The 17,274-nt window shown below is 40.3% G+C and overlaps 1 protein-coding gene across 11 annotated transcripts in view; it reads right to left on the reverse strand.

Moving 5' to 3' along the window:
* DYNC1I1 (dynein cytoplasmic 1 intermediate chain 1) overlaps positions 1-17,274 on the reverse strand; it is a 182,837-nt gene that overhangs the window by 27,959 nt on the left and 137,604 nt on the right. For all 11 annotated transcript variants that reach the window (XM_056486198.1, XM_056486193.1, XM_056486195.1 and 8 more), the window contains 3 exons: positions 14,619-14,732; positions 11,673-11,806; positions 9,626-9,770 (listed from right to left, as the gene is read on the reverse strand). In XM_056486198.1, the coding sequence (XP_056342173.1) occupies positions 9,626-9,770; positions 11,673-11,806; positions 14,619-14,732 (393 nt within the window). The remainder of the gene's footprint in view (positions 1-9,625; positions 9,771-11,672; positions 11,807-14,618; positions 14,733-17,274) is intronic.

The raw sequence follows: 17,274 nt of genomic DNA on the forward strand, positions 1-17,274 counted from the left end.
CTATTGGCTTTGCCCATTTCATGAAACGAACACTTTTTTACACGTTGCCACAATTTCTGTGGGTGTCAGCTCCACTTGAAGGTACTTTCCCAAACTGTACCTTCAGCAGTACAGGTGTACCACACACTCTGCTGTCTCCACTTCTTTCTTGCTACTCAATTGTCTTCTATTCTAAAGATGATAAGCCAAACACCAAACTTCTGTCTCTTACCATATTAACAACAGCCATCAGTGTTGTGCAGTATTCCAACTTGATTCAGGCTGATTTATTTTTTTCCAGGTGTGCAGGAAATATGACAGATTCATTAGTCCTTGGCATAGCAACTTTCTGAATAAGCTAATGTTGTTTGCTTAGGCTCAAGCTCAGGCTTTCAGGCTCTTGGAAAGAGCAGAACTAGAGTGGTCCTGAGCAGAGTGTTTGTTCCTCTGTCTGGCCCTTGAACAAACCAGGGAATCGGAGCTGGGAATGAGACAATCTTTACTGACCCTTCAACACAAACCATTCTATGATTCTATGAACTTGGTTCCTGTGAGACCAAGTATTCTATAAATAGTCTTTATTGATAAAACAAAACAAAACCACAACTTGCAAAATGGTGTCGAGAAAGACATCTCTTTCAGTAGAGGTAACACACAGGGAAGGTACAATCTTCTGTGTTTCTTTAAAGTGAGTGCTGCAGTGTCACCCTGACTAAATGATGTGAAAGAAACTGGGACAGGGCACAGCTTGTAGAACTTCTGGTCAGAATAGTATCTGAGCTTGTTTGGTGTTTCATAGGCCCAATCTTCTCCATCTTGAAAGAGACCTCAATATTTTGCTGAATCCTCATTTTTTCCCTTCTGAAGGTGCCACTTAACTAGGCCAACTCAAAACATGCAGAGAGTATAGCAGAAACTAAAAGCTTCCAGGAATATTGAGGCAAATACTCATCAAATTGGCTTCACTCTGGTCTTGACCTTTCCCCCTTCAATGGTGTCCTTCTTGGGACACCAGGTATTAGCTATTTAGGGTTACTTGTCCATTCCTCTTGTGGTGAGGAGTTAAGTCCTCTGCTCAGCATAAGGCTCTACTGCTCTTGCAAGCCTTCATGTTCTCTCTCCATTTGTACAGAGTCAAAGAGGCCCTGGTTTTTATTCAGACTGACTGATCTCCACAGGAATTTTGCCAGTTCTGGACTACCATGTTTCTCCCAAATCTGTTTTCCAATATTTACAGTGATCTAGGATTATCCAGTAGCTCCTACTTGGATTCTATACTTGTGGGACTTAGTTCAGTTTATGCTTGTTTTTAAAAGTTACAGCATTCCCAGGAACTGTTACTAGATGTCATAAATGAGAGGCAGTAGTTACAGATACATCCCTCATGGCTCAGCAAAGCCTGTCAGCATTCCCACAAAGGGTATCATTATCCTACAGACCCCAAAACTACACAACTCACAATCTGTAGCCTGCTCCACCTTTTCCAGAACCAGCCAGACCTTCAAAGGATGTCAGTGGGAAAAGGGAATTGTTCAGCTTTAGCCACCCAATGTAATTTGCTAACTGAAGTACTCTGAACTGAGTTACATGAGAAAAACCTGCCTTAAAATTCCTTCTGGCAGTCAGTTTCAGTGCTGGATTGCAGATGAGCCTCTGGACTCAACATTTCACTGGGCTATAACCTATCTGTATGTTGTGTCACCTCACTGTTGGGTAACTACCAGGTCACTGAATCAAATCTAAACTGACTTGATTGGCAAGATAACAGGCTTAACTTTTAGACTCAATAGCAACAGGGGAAAAGATACGAGTGTGAAAATTATCCTTACACTCTTCAAAACCCTTTTGTTTAAGTGCTATAGTCTTGTTACACTGATTGGGCTTTGGCATTCTAAAAGTTGCAGACAGACAAGGCAGAAAACTGTTCACTTTTAGAAATTACTGTTCTTGTGGAGATGCTGAAACTGTTGCCTTTCTTAATTGTCAATAATAAAATAAAGTCCAATATTTTTGCATAAACATGTGGGAATTATTATGGATGGAGGAGGGGACAAGGGTAAGGCTGAAAGGAAAGGGGCTATGAGAGCAGACCAAGTCTGGAGATAACCTGATGATTACATTTTTGTGGTTTCCTTCAAACTCAAAGTGCCATGAGTGAGTATAAAAGAAGGAAGCAAAGGAAAAAAGGTCTGATGATTGGCACAGGCGGTTTTAATGAGAACTGATCTTAATGTCTAATACTATGGTATGAAAAAAAAAAATAAAAGAACTTGGAAAGTCAGACAGCACTTGTCATTTAAGAGCATCAGAAATTCATACAGCAGAGCCTTTGAAATCTGTGGAGATAGCCTGGAAGCTAGTTTTACTGACAGGTAAACTCCTTATGTGGTTAATCCTTCTTAACTCTTTAAGTACTGAGCAGAGGTACAACACATTCTGGCTGTGCTGCTCTACTTCAAAAGTTCTCTTCTACCATGCTTTTCCACTTACCCAATGGAAATAAACCTTTTTATTTTCTAAAGAAATAAAGCAGAAAGCATGGCATTCCTCTTCACCACTGCATATTAGCTGAGGAACTATTTTTAGTGAGTTTGATATAAATGTGTATTACTTGATGTCTACTGTAAATTTAAATGATTTAAAAGATTTGCTTGCAATGGATGAACTTTGAAAAGATCAGAATGTAATAAGGCAGACTGGCTTACAGTGTTGCCCAGCTCACTTTTGTTCCTAGTTCCTTCTGGCCAGGCTGGTGTATTCTCGTTTCTGCATTTTAGAGCATCCAGTTTAATTCTTAATCTGGAGCCCCTCTTACTCCACAATTACAAGAGTTGTGCTTATGGGTTTCCACTCTGTGAGGTTTAATATTCTCTGTTTCACTCACCCACATCAAGCTGGAGGCAAGTGCAGACAGCAACACTGGAAAAGCCTATACAGGTATCTGCCATTTCCTCAGACTGCTGACTTCATCACTAAATGGTAATCAAGTTTTCCACCTTTTATTTAAAACATGCTCTAAGCAGGACAACACTTCTTCCTAAACTACCAACTATGCATTTGTGTCAAGAGACTTCTTTAGAAACACTATTGTTTGCTTTTGGAATTTCTACCTACTTCTAAAAATGGCTCCATTTCTTTTAAGAAGCTCAAAACACTATCGAAAGTCTTACTGTCCTTGCCTAAAAAACTGGTTCACAATTTCTGTAGTTCATACTTCTGCCTTTACATTACTATATTCCTGGATTATTTTTCAGAGAAGCTCTTGAGGGACTTGCTGAGAAACATAAGCAAGGCATATTGATGGAAGAATGACCAAATCCCGGTCAGAGGAAACACAGAGTGAAACACTGAAGGGCAGATTTGGTCTTCTACCTCCAGTTGTCACTCCTGTTTATATCCCACACAGGTGGGACAAGAAGCAGAGGTGGAGAATGAGTGAGATGATTTGGGAGAAGCTGGATCAGTGCTTTCCTGTCATTGTCTTCTCACTGAGAGACAGTGGAACCCACTGAGGTGCTGCACGTAGCTCTTCTGGGGTCAGTGGGACTGGTGTCCCTGCTTTGGGCCTCAAATTGTTAAAGAGAGGTAGTTCAGCTCAAATTGCAAGGCGAGGAGAGGAGTGGGATAATGTGGCTGTGGTTTGGTTGTTTCCCACCCCTGTGATTCTGACAGGAACATTCAGTATGAGGCCTCTGAAAATTCAATTTTTCTTTTTAATGGAAAATGCTGCTACATCGCAGGGTACCTGGTCCAGCATTGCGTGTGTGCTCAGTGAATTGCCAGGCTTTCAAGTGACCCTGCTGCTGCAGTTCAGCTGCCAGGAAGCAGCAGCATGAGGAGCATTGCAGGATGGCTGACACAGCCTGATGTTACAGCCCTGTCTGCTAAACAGTCAAGATTAGTATTTGTAGCTGCTGCCCCCAGGATGCCCGCAGAGCTTTCATGGGTCAGCAAGCAATGATTTTGAGACTAATTATTATTGAAGACGACTTCATCTTGTAGGACTTTGAACACAGTTCCTTTTTTTCACTGATAACAAAAGTCTCTCACATGGCAGAGAAATGATGGCTGCCTGAAGCAGGTGGGAGAAAATTTCCATTAGGGAAGAAGTCCTGGGCTTTATATACTGATAATTGTCCTGAAATGCTTCACTGTTCCATGTGTGCTTGATCCTCCAGTGTAATTCTGCAACAGAACTGTCAGTGGGAGGTTTGCATTTTGATTTCAGGGAAAAAAGGAATGATGACTTTGTTTTGCACAGATTATATAAGCTCCTGAAATCCAATTCTGCTTTCCATGTGCAGATAGAGCTTTCACTGCTACAGCTGGATTTATATTAGGGTTTTCTGAAATACAGTTTAGCCCACTGAGTTTTTGAGAACTCAGTATTTCAGATGACTGTTTTATTTGTGTGTGCACCATTCTTCACAAAGAAGCACCATGTTTCATGTGACTAAATTAAGTATGTTGGCCAGCTGATTAATATTTTCCTAACACTTATTAAATATGGCTACACAGAAAACTGAAATCAAGAGAAGTATTTCAAGTGAAGAACTTGGGACTGATTTTGAGCCACCTGACTTCACTTTGGTTTTGCTCTTTAAAGTCACCTAGAAAATACCTTTTTTTTTTTTTTTTTTTTTTTTTTTTAATACTGCTGGATGAGAGCCAGACCTCTGGCTCCAGAGGCAAAGGGCAAAATCTAAAAAAATCCTGTCTGAACAGGCAACTCCACCCTCTTCCCCAAGTCAGCTTGGCCTTTTGACAGAAAGTGTGCTCTGAAGCAAATTCATTCATTGCCTTGTTTTTGGACCAAACTCAAGATTCTGAACTCACACCACAGAGAGACCATTTCCATGAAATCCCTGCATGCTATTTTATCACCCTTTGTCATTCCCTATAATCAGATAAGATTAACGTTTGGACAGTGATTAATTAAATCAATAAATTTAATTGATTTTATCAAATAGAAAAGAAGGAGCTTTGTGTGGTAATGCAGCAGTGAGGGAGACCATTACAGTCAGGTATCCAAAATAAGAGGAGTGAAAATGTCCCTTGAGACAGACATTTGAGCCCCACCAAAATCAGTCAGAGGGAGGAGTAGTAAAGGATTCCATAGCATTCTGGCAGCAAATCAAGGTGCATATGTATATGTGTGTGTGGTGTGGGATAAAGAGGCTGATTCCTTCCTGGTAGTGGTTTGGGAGAAGCTAGAATAAGAAGACAGACTTGGGAGCTCAAAAGTGCTGACATGTCTGCCAGTTTAGATATGGCCTGGGGCTGTCCAGATGCAAGAAAGCCACCAGAAACTGCAGCAACTGATCATCTGCCACACTTGGGCTCCTGCATAGGCAGTGGTGGGCAGGAATAGTGGTGTCTCCAAGAGATGTCTAATGTATGCAGTACAGTTACTTCTTTCCAGTGCCTGCATAAGAAACCAAAGTGTGAAAGATCTATATAATAAAAGATCCAGGAGGATCCAGGAGGATCCAACTTCATATGAAGTAAGAGTCATCTAAAATGCTTTAAATGACAATATGAGAAGATATGCCCAAAGGTGACCATAAAGTAGTGCTCTGGTTCATTCTGCAACACCTTCCCATCACAGTAAATTTGGACTATTAAGTGGATCTGATCAAATCCTAACAGCAGGGCTTCTGGGGAAGAGCAGAAGTACCTGCCTGAAGTAACACCACCACACCACATGCTTCTTCACATTTTTATAGAGGAATCCTTCAGCTGGACCTTGGAGGAGGTGGTGTTCAGCTCTAGGCCAAATGAAAACCAGTGGAGTCTGAAGTTACATGCTGATAGGAGGGTATGACAGGTAAAATAATTTGCTTGAAGAGACAGGAGGACTGATCGTATCCAAGCACATTGGCATACAATATTCAAGATACAGATGTGTATGTGAAGGCACATAGCATAGAAATGGTAATATTTGCTGTTTAAAATGTGGTTTCTCAAAAAAGCTCAACAGACTGCAGGCTGGAACAGCACAGCATACCAAAAGAGAAGAGCAACATGTGAAGGGCATAAGAAAAAAAGAGAAAGGAGGGGGACAAGGAAGGCAGTACTACTGAAGCACGTTCTAGTAAAGCAAAACTGAGCATAGACACACAATGGGTAGTCTGTCACTGAGGGCACACATGAGCTCTGGCTCCATTACACCCTCCTAGTGGTTATGTGGTAGCCCTACTACCAGCCTGCTCACCTCTGAGCTTCCTTCCATTATGGCATTACCACCATTACTTAAACATTAGGCAGAGGGAGACAGGCATGGATGTAATATGTTGTTACAGTTATTCCAATCTCTGCCCATCTGAGCATGATTTAGGCATAGGTGCAGGAGGAGAAAACTAGTCATTAGCATCTCCACTTAGTGGAAGGATAAGAGCTAAAGAAAGCATGTGAAGGATGAAAAAGCTAACAAAATCCAGCTCTCTGTCCAGATCCTTATTAACTTCCTTAGCAGCAAACAAGCCATCTTCTAGGCTTTAGCTGAAACCAGCTTATGTTTTGCTATGTTTTAACAATTCCAAGACAGCTTCCATCTCTTGACACAATATCAAAAATTTGCTCTCCAAAGAGCAATTGCTGTAATAATAACAATACTTACATTTCATTATTTAACCTCATGCTATTCATTCATGAGGATTAGTGTTTAATTAATTAACAACACTTAGCATTTCCACTTAGCACTTTACCTCTTCAAAGCATCATACCAACACTACCTAATTAAGGGCAGAGCTCCACAGACACTTCACATCGGGACTTCCCTTTGACAGCTCTGCATCCAAGGCTTGCTCACATGGTGTAGCGTGAATTCAAGTTGAAAACCCTTTTAACTTCATCAGGAGCCAGGTAATGCTGTGGTTATCAAGTAACTATCTTTGCAAATCCTGTTTCTTTTCCTGTTGCTTCTGGTTGCTTGCTATTCACACAGGGATCTAATTTTTGGCTAATGTGATGGATGATAATGTGAACCTTGTGTTAGTGTTATCTACAAAACACTCATTCATCCACCAGTGAAAATCTTATTCTCAGTCACCTGGTTGAACTGCCTTTAGCTAGAAAATGTGTTAACCACAAAAACATTATAAAATGTAAAGCAAGAGTTTTTAAGGGAGATGGTGCTTTCAATCCATCAGTCAAATGCCTGCTATGAAAGTGCCTTTCTTGTAAACACCACAGGATGCTACACAACATCAATAGACAATATAAACACAAAGCTTTTATGGTTCACTTTACAATTGGACATTGACTCTGAACCTGTGAAACAGAAAGGAATTGAATTTCATGACCAAAGAGGATAATGTGCACAGGATTAAGTAGACAACGCTGGTAGAAGCAGGAAAGCAATATGGCTTTGGATGCTGATAGGGAGATTAAATTTACAAATAAGAAACTAAAGGAAAAAAACAATTCCGACTAAAATCTTGTTAGCCAGCAGAAGCACTTAATACTTCATATCAATCCACTATTTTTTTTTCAGAGCCCACTGATTGACTGAGCCTTGACTGTGAGAACTGAACAAAGAGAGCCTTAAATATGTAGTAGCTCCAGCCAAGAAAATTATTCAGACAATATGGAAATAAACTTCTGATGCAGTTGAATAGGGAGAAAAAGAAAACATTCATCACAATTCAAGAACTTGTCTAGTGTCTCCGAGGATGTTTTCACAGGGCAGTGGCTGGCAGGGCAGCAGCCTGGGGCTGCTGCTGCTGCACAAACCTGCTCCAGAAGAAAGTGAGTGATCCAAAACAGCAGTGCAGCTTCCAGCTCTGCGTGGTGATGTGGTGTGTCACATGTACATCACAGCTCGCTCAAACAGCTTTCTCAGGAAGCCCTTCTTGCCAGATGGGCCACAACTTGATAGATATCAGAAATTTAAATGGTTTGGTTCTTTGAAAACTGATTGTCTTGAACAAAATCAGACCCAACCCATTCTGGCACTGAAATATTCCACAAGGATAACTGTGTATTACTAGCTGCAGTGTCTTTGTGCCTAAAATGTGCTGTGTTAGTGTTACTACTAACTTCTAGAATCCCAAGAGTTTAAAATAAAAATCAGGCTTTATTATCCCTTAATGCAATTTCATTTAAGCTGCAGATGAATGAGACCCTTATTGCCATATTCAGCTTCAAGCTGACAGTTAAATACCAATCCAAGACTTTTCTGTACATGTGTGATTGGAATTCAATACTTGCCTTTCATCTTCCCTGCACTTCCCACAAATTCTTCTCCCATTACTCAGCTTCAGCTACAACACTTCAGCATTGCCTTGCTCCCTGTCACCACTGCCCAGGACTCCCTTGTCTCACACATCAAATGATCTATCTGGCCCCGGTGAGCCAACATCTAAGCTGTGCATCCCTTGGCTATCCTGAAGCCTTTTCTAACATTTACCACCTAGGAAACCATCCCAGACCCATTCCAGCCTGCCCATGTCCACTTCTCTGGACTACTTTTGCATTGATTAAGGCTAGTGATATATGTAGTTACATCTGAATTAGGTAAATCATGGACCTATAGTATAATGCTCAGGACAAAACCAACAGCTGTGGTGACTGTAATTCAAGTTATCATCTAGGTAACTGCTTCTTTTTCCAGCATAAGGCTGTCACATGAGCCCTTCTGATCACTTGCATATTTACATTTGCTGTCCATCTGTTCTAGCATCTCCAAGCCCTGATGTCTTGGAGGAACACATGCTGAGATACTTCCTGACTGGGGTCAGCTTCCAGTACTGGAACTCTGCCAGGTGCAGCTCAAGATATGAACCAAATATAGGCATAATATCAACTTGGGTAAGGCTAGAACCTGATATTTGGAAGATAGTTCTCTACTCTGGTGTACTATGGTTCTATACTCTGGTGTATTAAAAAATAAATTTAGATGACTTATATAATTAGGATTTTACATCTCAATATCCTGTTTTACTTAGCCTGTACAATAAACCAGGTTGGTCTGTTTAGTCTGTCCCATGGAATATTGGGGTTTCAAAGTTTCACAGGACTGTGACATTTCTGCTGTTCTGCTGCTCTCTCTGAAAGCAGTCACAGGTAGATGGCCACAGAGTATTCAGCAACAGATCCCTAGTGGTCAGTCATAAATTTAAGTTCCAGCATGAACTTCCTCCCTGCTTCATGTGTCTAATGTCATTGGGACATTTTATACCTTTTGGCTATCACAGCCTCCTCCAGCAGTGAATTTCACAAGTGATATTGATTGCACTAAGTTGTACATGCACTTCCCCTGTTGCTTCATCAGAGGAAAGTGTCCCTGCTCCTGTACCACCACGGTGCATAGTATTACCTTGCAATTTAGCCTTCACAGGGAGTGCTGAATGGATTGTTTGATGGCTGGGAGTATAAGACATCCTCATCCCCTTGCCTTGTGAAACTGCTCAGCACTGGGGTTAATAAATGAAATGAAGGCCCTCTAAAGGCATGCTCCAGGGAAAATATGATTGAGGGTTACATTAGCTATATATTTTACTTACAAGTCTATCACAGTGTTCATTCTAACCACAGTCTTTCAACTAATTGATCTTTAGGACTTGATAGACAGTATTAAAATATTTCTGACAACAGCATTTTCACAAGTAGCATTACTTGCCCCAGCCCAGCTTGGATTTCTTACCTTTGTGGTCCACAATTTTACTGTCCAGTCAAATGATGATGTGACAAAGAGATGGGAAAAGTCTATTGGACCCACTGCCATGTGACAATTGATTCCTGTGACAGGTCCTTGGTGGCCTTCAAAAATTTCACCAATGCCAGCTTTACTGCAGGAAGAAGAAAGATTTATACGCAGAGAGTGATTTACCACCTAATGATTTAACATAACTTTTCTTTACTATTAGGTTCCTGCTTCCTTTTGAAGTCCTATTTAACCAGCAAATCCCTCTCCTTCTGCTAAATCTCTCTCCTTCTGCTAAGGCCTTTGCCTGCAGAGGTTTACTCCAGTGGGCAAAATTAATGTTCAAAATCAAGCACAGAGAAAATTTCTCTTAATTCTGAAGACTTACCTTATTCATTTCTACATACACTGTCTACTCCTGTAGAATGAAATAACATTTCTGTATAATTATAAAATAACTCTGAATTGTAATTATACTATAGCTTATGGCTCTGAGTAAGCCATTATCACAAGGAATAACCATTAAAATAAAAATGCAGATATGTTAATGACTTATCATGAGCAATTCTTTTTCTCTTAAATATCTAAGATAACTTTTAATAGCAGTCAATCAAGTCACTAGGAAGCAAATGGTTTTTCACAAAAAGTGAGGGAACTGATCCTGTGATCAGGTATCATACAGTCATTACTTTGAACAAGGGGAGATGTGCATTTCATCAGCCAGAGGCTAGAACAGCTATTAGGAAAGAAAAGTATAATGCTGTGTAAGAGAAGATGTGCACAGTTTTCTTCTTCCTGGAAGCAAATGATGCCAGATCAGTTGTCAGTGCTGTCTCACAGCGTACACAGAAAAGGGAATTATGAAATTACCCTTTTAGCTAGATTATAGAAAAATTGCTAGTGGAAGAATATACATTAGAAATAGCCACAGCTCTGATGAGCCTGTCAGCCCTGTGCCAGTGTGAGCACAGTGTACTGAAAGGAGGCATGAAGCTGTGCCAGAGGAAACAGGTCCCTCATCCAGTGGTGCAGTGTCCCCTCACATCTCATTCATATATATATATATGTATATATATGTATATATATATATAAACATATATAAAACAATATCTATAAAACATTGCAGATGTGTAATAGAAGCCTTACAATCTTAAACCACTGTCTTTTTGATCAACATAAACTCAGAATATGACAAAATATGAATTCAGAGAACATTGAATACTACTGCTGGGGATGAGCTCCAAGTCCATCAGTGGAAAAAGTTTCAAGTTTCTTAGAGATAAAACTACCACTGGAAGCTAACAGAGCACAGTAGATCCTGTAGGTTTGCAGGGTGCAAAACAAGGAACTTGCAGTATCAGACTACAGCCTGGGTTATTTTATGCATGTGTGAGAGAGCACAGGATTCTCTAGAACCCATGTGGCACACTGTGGCTGCATCCATGTTATTAAAGGAACCAGGCCCATGGTGGCTTTTCTCTGATTTATCCCTGTGGAGACTGAAGATGGAGCTCAGAATGATAAAAAATAAAGCAGATTACCATCTAATACTGGTTTAGGCCTGATTACTCTGCAACAGAAGTGTCTCCTAGGACCTCATTTGATCTGTGCAGACATAGACACCTGCATCCCAGCTAGGTGTATAAACCTGTATACAGCTGTGTAAATCTCCATCTCATCTCATCTCATCTCATCTCATCTCATCTCATCTCATCTCATCTCATCTCATCTCATCTCATCTCATGGGTGTGAAAAAGGCATTTCTGAGGACCCAGCCATCTTCTCTTCAGGCACATGACTGGAAAAGGTAAAGGAAGTCAACCTAAGAGTAATCATTGCTCCCCACAGGGAGCCTGGGGTAACTGCCCCAGTGTAACAGGCTGTAGCACAGATGCTGAAAGTTGGGCAGCTCCTGTGCTGGTCACAGGAACAGTACAGACATTGTTGATCCAAGAGAAAAAACATTGACCACTCTCCACATACACTTGGCTATCTGTCACTGACACAGGTACACCATGTTTTATAAGTACAAAATGCTGAACTTCACCTTCCATGACGACAGGCTGTGTAGACTGTTCCCTCTTCACTGCCCACGACAAAGTTATTGACATCTCCAGTTGGGAAAGCCATTCCTGTGACTGCCACTGGTTTGGACTTATTGTATACCAGCTCCATGCTCTCCTACCAAAACAAGTTTTTGTTATTAGGCTGGAATCCTCCTTTTGTTAGTCTGGGTTGGGTTTTTTTATAACTGCTATCTAAATATTACATGGGATAGCAGGAGAGGAATAATTTGATTCAGTCACAGGCCTTTGGTTCCTACGTAAGATTTAAGAAGATGCAATGTCACCAACCAGGATGCTCCTGCCATCTCCAGTGCTGTCTGTCACACATATGAGACTGTCAGGAAGGCACTGGTCTTTTCTGCATCATCTTAAATCAACCAGAGATGACAGGTGAGAATTTAAAATCTAATGGTGCAGAAACTAAAGATAATACCTTAATGGTTACATTTGCCAGCCTCAGGCTTTAATAAATCATGCAATACCCTTCTATTTGCATTCTGGAAATCAGTTGTCAGGAAGCACATATAGTATTGTGTGCATGTGAGGCATTTATTGCACTACTGTGTCATTTGTCCCTTTGCAGAGCACAAATTAAAAGTTGGGGTCCTGTCAGTACCACCATTCTAAGCATTGCTTTTTAGGGATTTTCTGAGGTAACCATAACCACTCCCTCTAGACTCCATCATCAAGCTACAAACCAGCAGGAATGTTTTCTGTTTTCATTTGGTAGCTATATTTTAAAGTAAATCAGCATGCCCATTTTTGCAATTGCAAATACAATCACCATGCAAGTTTGTGGCTGTTGCAAGATGTGTATGCTTTGAGCAGATTTTGCACAACTTTTTAGTTTTTCAGCCTAAATGATGTAACCCAAGAATCCACAAAAGTTCTGAATGATTTCACCATTTTCATTTTTAGCTATTTAAGTGGTTATCTTCTCCATGTTTAAAAAGTCTATGCTGCTGTTCTTCTAGGGCCAAAGCCTGTTGGGGTTTTTTCAAAAGGGCTTTTTTGCTGTAAAGAAAATGGGTATCCCTGTGGGAGGAGAGCAGTGCAAATCCACAGTTTAAAGAGAAATACTTCTGCTTTGTTTATGCTTTTCTTTGAAATAAATTTGGTTTTATTATAAAGGCAAAACAAGGCATAAAAATTGCATTGGGAGACCACCCCATATTTCTGTAAAAGTGTGAGTGAGAGAAGAAATTCTGTTAATATGGGAGAGAGACCATATATTTTTGTTACAGTCTTCTGGGGTGAGATCATCATTTAGTGTCTCTGCATGGCCATAGACTGTGGTGGACTCTCTGCTCCCAGTGCCCACACCATGACTGTACACAAGTGCTCTGGAGCTGTGTCTTTGGAAAATTTCAGACTGACACACATCACCAACACTTCACTCCTCCCAGTTTAAAGCTGTGGCATGCAGCTTGATGTCAAGTCCTGTGCCTTTCTTTTCTAGATCACCATGAGCCATGTGCCAAACTTCAGTGTAATGTGGGGTGTGTTCCCATCCTTGTTGAGAGCCAGTTTTGCAGCAGGGAAATTCCATTTGAGTGATGAGGTACTGGAACTCAGATGTTCACAGATCTGTGCTTCAGACTTTAGTATTCCAGTAAGTGAATATGCAGGGCTGGGATTTATCTTCTTGATGTTTAGGTGAGAGACTGTGGAAAGGATTAGGGTGCCTGAACATAGATGCCTGGGCCATTTCTATTGCAGAAGGATCATGGTTTCTTATAGTCCCAGGGCACAACTACCAGCCCCACACTGCTGCCTCACATGAGCAACATGGTTGAACTTTGAAGTTGGCCTCACTTTGAGTAGAGGAGTAGATATGATGACTTCCAGAATCCTCTTCCACCCTAAGATGGAAGAGGATTCTTCCATCTGGGAAGTTCCATGTCCCAGGGTGGGTATCTGAAATGGTTTTTCACACTTGGATGGAATGAGTCATCCTCCAGATGTACCAGCCTCTCTCTACCTCAACTGTACAGAAAACTTGAATTTCTAACTTAGACTTGACACATCAACTTTTAGAGGGCTGAGGTCAGGATAGAGGAGTCCCACCTCTTGTGTCAACACTGAAAAGCAAATAATTCAATAGTAATTGCACATTAGTGCATGATTAATGGAATCATTATCAGGAGTTTCTATGCAGCATTTCGAAACAAAATCAGATCCCATGATGTTTAGTAAAAATGATATTAATATTTTTTTCTAAGAAATTGTGTATAAAAATGAGTGATGTGTTAGAATAGAAAATGTAGTTCTTCAGAAGATAACACTTAAAAGATGCTTTCTGTACACCTTTTTCAGCATTGGATTCTTTGTTTAATTTCCATTATTATAATCACTAGTGGTTTGGGCAATTTTCCTGTGTTTCCTTTCATTTCTGATACAAAGGAGAGGAGGGGGGGAACAGACAATAGTAACAAACATTCCAGAGGGGGAGAATTAGTTCGAAAACTTTTGATATGCATTGTTTGTTCCTTTGGTTACTGAAGGCTGCCAGCAAAATAAATTTCTGAGTTTCTGACTGTGTGCCTTGGAAACCTGCAGTGCCTAGGGTGTGTTCAGCAGCAGTGCAATCTAGTCCATATTTGTTAAACAATGCTGTAGAATAAGTGCAATTTCTACCACAGGCGACTTCTGTAATTACCGTGCTGTAAAACGGACTATTTCATTTTCACTTGAAACTGACCTACGTATTAACGTATTACAATAATTACATGATTTGTGGTAAAGGAAATGGGGTTTGGCTCTCAGCAGAGACTGCTGGAAGCAAGCTGTACTCTTTCAAGTGCATCCATTGGTTTTAGTTTGTATAGGATGTGAGATTTGGGCTTTTAGGAGCTATGTTCCACTACCCAGGTATCCTGCTCTACCAAAGACAATTTTTCCCCCTGTGTAGGTGAAAACAAACCCACCTGTGGAGTTGAGAGCATGTCCAGGCTCCAGGAGCACATTTTGCCATCCGTAGAGACAGTAATAAGATTGTGTGCATTCTGTGTTCCAACTACATTCACACAATACACAGGATGCTGAAAACACAGAACACTGGAAATCAGAGAGCCATTCTTACATTTTCACAAACAAATTTCTAATGTCTCATATGTTATTTTAAAGAATGATTAAGTAGTCACACAATGCTTGGAAAACATAAGACTCAGCTTTTGCCAAATAGGAATTGTTTTGGTTGGGTTTTTGTGTTTCTTTTCCATTTAAATTTTAAGAAGTACATTATGGAGGTGGAAATGTTTTTAAAGTTTCATTTTCCTCATAATAAAACAGCCCAGCTGAGTAATGCTGTGAAAATACCAAATTATGTGGATGAGATTTCACCCACAGGGACATGTATCATTCTACTGATGGCTTTTGACACTGAAAATAACCAGCAGAAAGAGGAAAACTGTCGAAACGGAATCAAAATGAAAACTTTATTCATGAAAACAGTTGCATAAAACTTGAACTCTTTCAGAATTTGGCTTGCATGCTAAATATTTGCAAACGTACTCCATTCGAAGAACATGAACAAGCCCATCAGTTGTGGATGATGTCCTTCAGAATTTGCCAATACACCTTTTAAAATCTGTCATTATAAGTGGGAAGTGACTAAATTTAGGGTGTTACACCTGGTTCACCATAATGCAGTCATTCCATGGAGGCTGAATTCCAGTTAGTATGCATAATGAAACTTGGCCTATTCCTTTTCCAAGGAACCTGGAACATTTTGAGCCTAAAGTGTCATCTGATATCTGATGGTGACATACGAGGGATGGGTCAAGTTCAGCAGTCTCCAGAGTGAAAAATCAGTCATCCTGAACAATAAGATTTAATTTCCTTTGACCAGTACAAGTGATACTGTTAAATTAAGGGTTAGACATATAAAAAAAGCTAAGAAAAGTTTAATTTCTCTGCTGCATTTACCAATAAATAGAAGACCTGCATCTCCAGAAACAAAAAAAGCATTTTGCTCTAATACTTTGCTTAATTAAAGAAAATTAGGACCAACTTACAGGAGATCCCTAGGGAGCTCCTAAGCCAACTCCATGTAGTGTTAGGAATGTAGCATTTGGTCCTGCTGAAAGGAATGGCAGAACTGCCACTTACATCAAGATCCAGCTGCAGGTCACCTACCCAGCCAGTGGGGAATGGCAGAAATCCTCAGAGCTCTGGCTCTCTCTCAGGTTTGATGCCTGAGTGGGCCCAGTAAATGTCCCCTCTCCAAGGGCAAAAGGTGCAGCACCTGTACAAACAGTGTCTGTGCCCACACTGAGATGGACTAAGCAGCTGCTGCTGAAATTGTACCTTGTGCTTGGAGGTGACCTGTACACACCAGTAAATCACAAGGTCCATTTGATGCCAATTTTTTCTTTTCTCTCAAGATTGTCAGGCAGCTGGTTTCTCCCAGATCATCAAATGGACCCCAACTGGTCCCTCCCATGTCTCACACTATTTCCCTCGTATCACAGACCTTCTTGCTGCTTAGTGTAAGCTGATGACCCTGGTGCTAAACATGATTACTGCATACTGATGTGTAAAATAAGCATAGAACTATTTTTTTCATTGTCTTTTGACCCCCAGTAGTCCAAACTGACAGAGTGGGTGGGAGGAAGCTACATCAAGCAGTGGAATATCTAGAATATTTAGTGTGGGGGAAAGAGTGAGCCGTGTCTTTCCAGCAGCACCTCAGTGTGTCAGGGCTGGCTTTAATCAGGGCTACCAGCCATCAATTTCATGCACAATAAAACTCATGGCAGAAATGGAAAGATGTAAGGAAAGCGGATGAAAAAGACAACCAAGTGTATGTAACAGAAAGTCTAAACAGGCTCCTTCCTTTCAAAGGCTTGCTGCCAGCTTGCTTTTATTTATCTTGGAAATGAAATCATCATGCAAAAAGGTTTTGTCTTAATTAAAATTTCCTGTTGTCCCAAGTGCAGATGTGTGGTGGGTGTGAAAGGAAATTAGTGAGTAAGCTGTGGGTAGAATTCTCTTTCCTGGTGAATCCAGGCAGTAATCAGTGATACAAATTTCAGGAAGGTTTAAGTCAGGGAAAACAACATAATCTATCTGTTTCAAATAAACAAAGCAAGACAGAGAAAGGACAAAATCCTTTTTTTCTCATACAGCACGATATCAAATTAAAAAAAGACTATTCAGCTCATGTATCTAGCACTACAAAAAGTAACATCACTAACCTAGCATTGTCTTAATTAATTTTTTTTTTCTTGGCAGCAAGGATTCAAGCCAGCCTTTCACAACCAAGTTTTTGCAGCCAAACCAGTTAAAGTTTATGTAAGTAATTCCTATGTATATAATATAAAGTGAGCAACTCTTATTGCAAAATGTGAGCACTCCTTAAAACATCATGCTTCCTCATGTTAGACTGTGTAAACACTTATTTATGCCAATCCATGACAGCACATGAAGTGCCCATCTACAACTGAAAATAATTTATATTTTTCAAAAGCAAAACATTCCATATTGTTCTATTGCAATAATAAAACTGCTTTAATATATAATTCCAGGAGGTACAATTTTGCCTTAAATGATTTTTGAGTGTAAACAAATTACTTTCCATTA

This window comes from Oenanthe melanoleuca, chromosome 2, assembly GCF_029582105.1.
Source record: "Oenanthe melanoleuca isolate GR-GAL-2019-014 chromosome 2, OMel1.0, whole genome shotgun sequence".
In the NCBI taxonomy this organism is placed as follows: Eukaryota; Metazoa; Chordata; class Aves; order Passeriformes; family Muscicapidae; genus Oenanthe; species Oenanthe melanoleuca.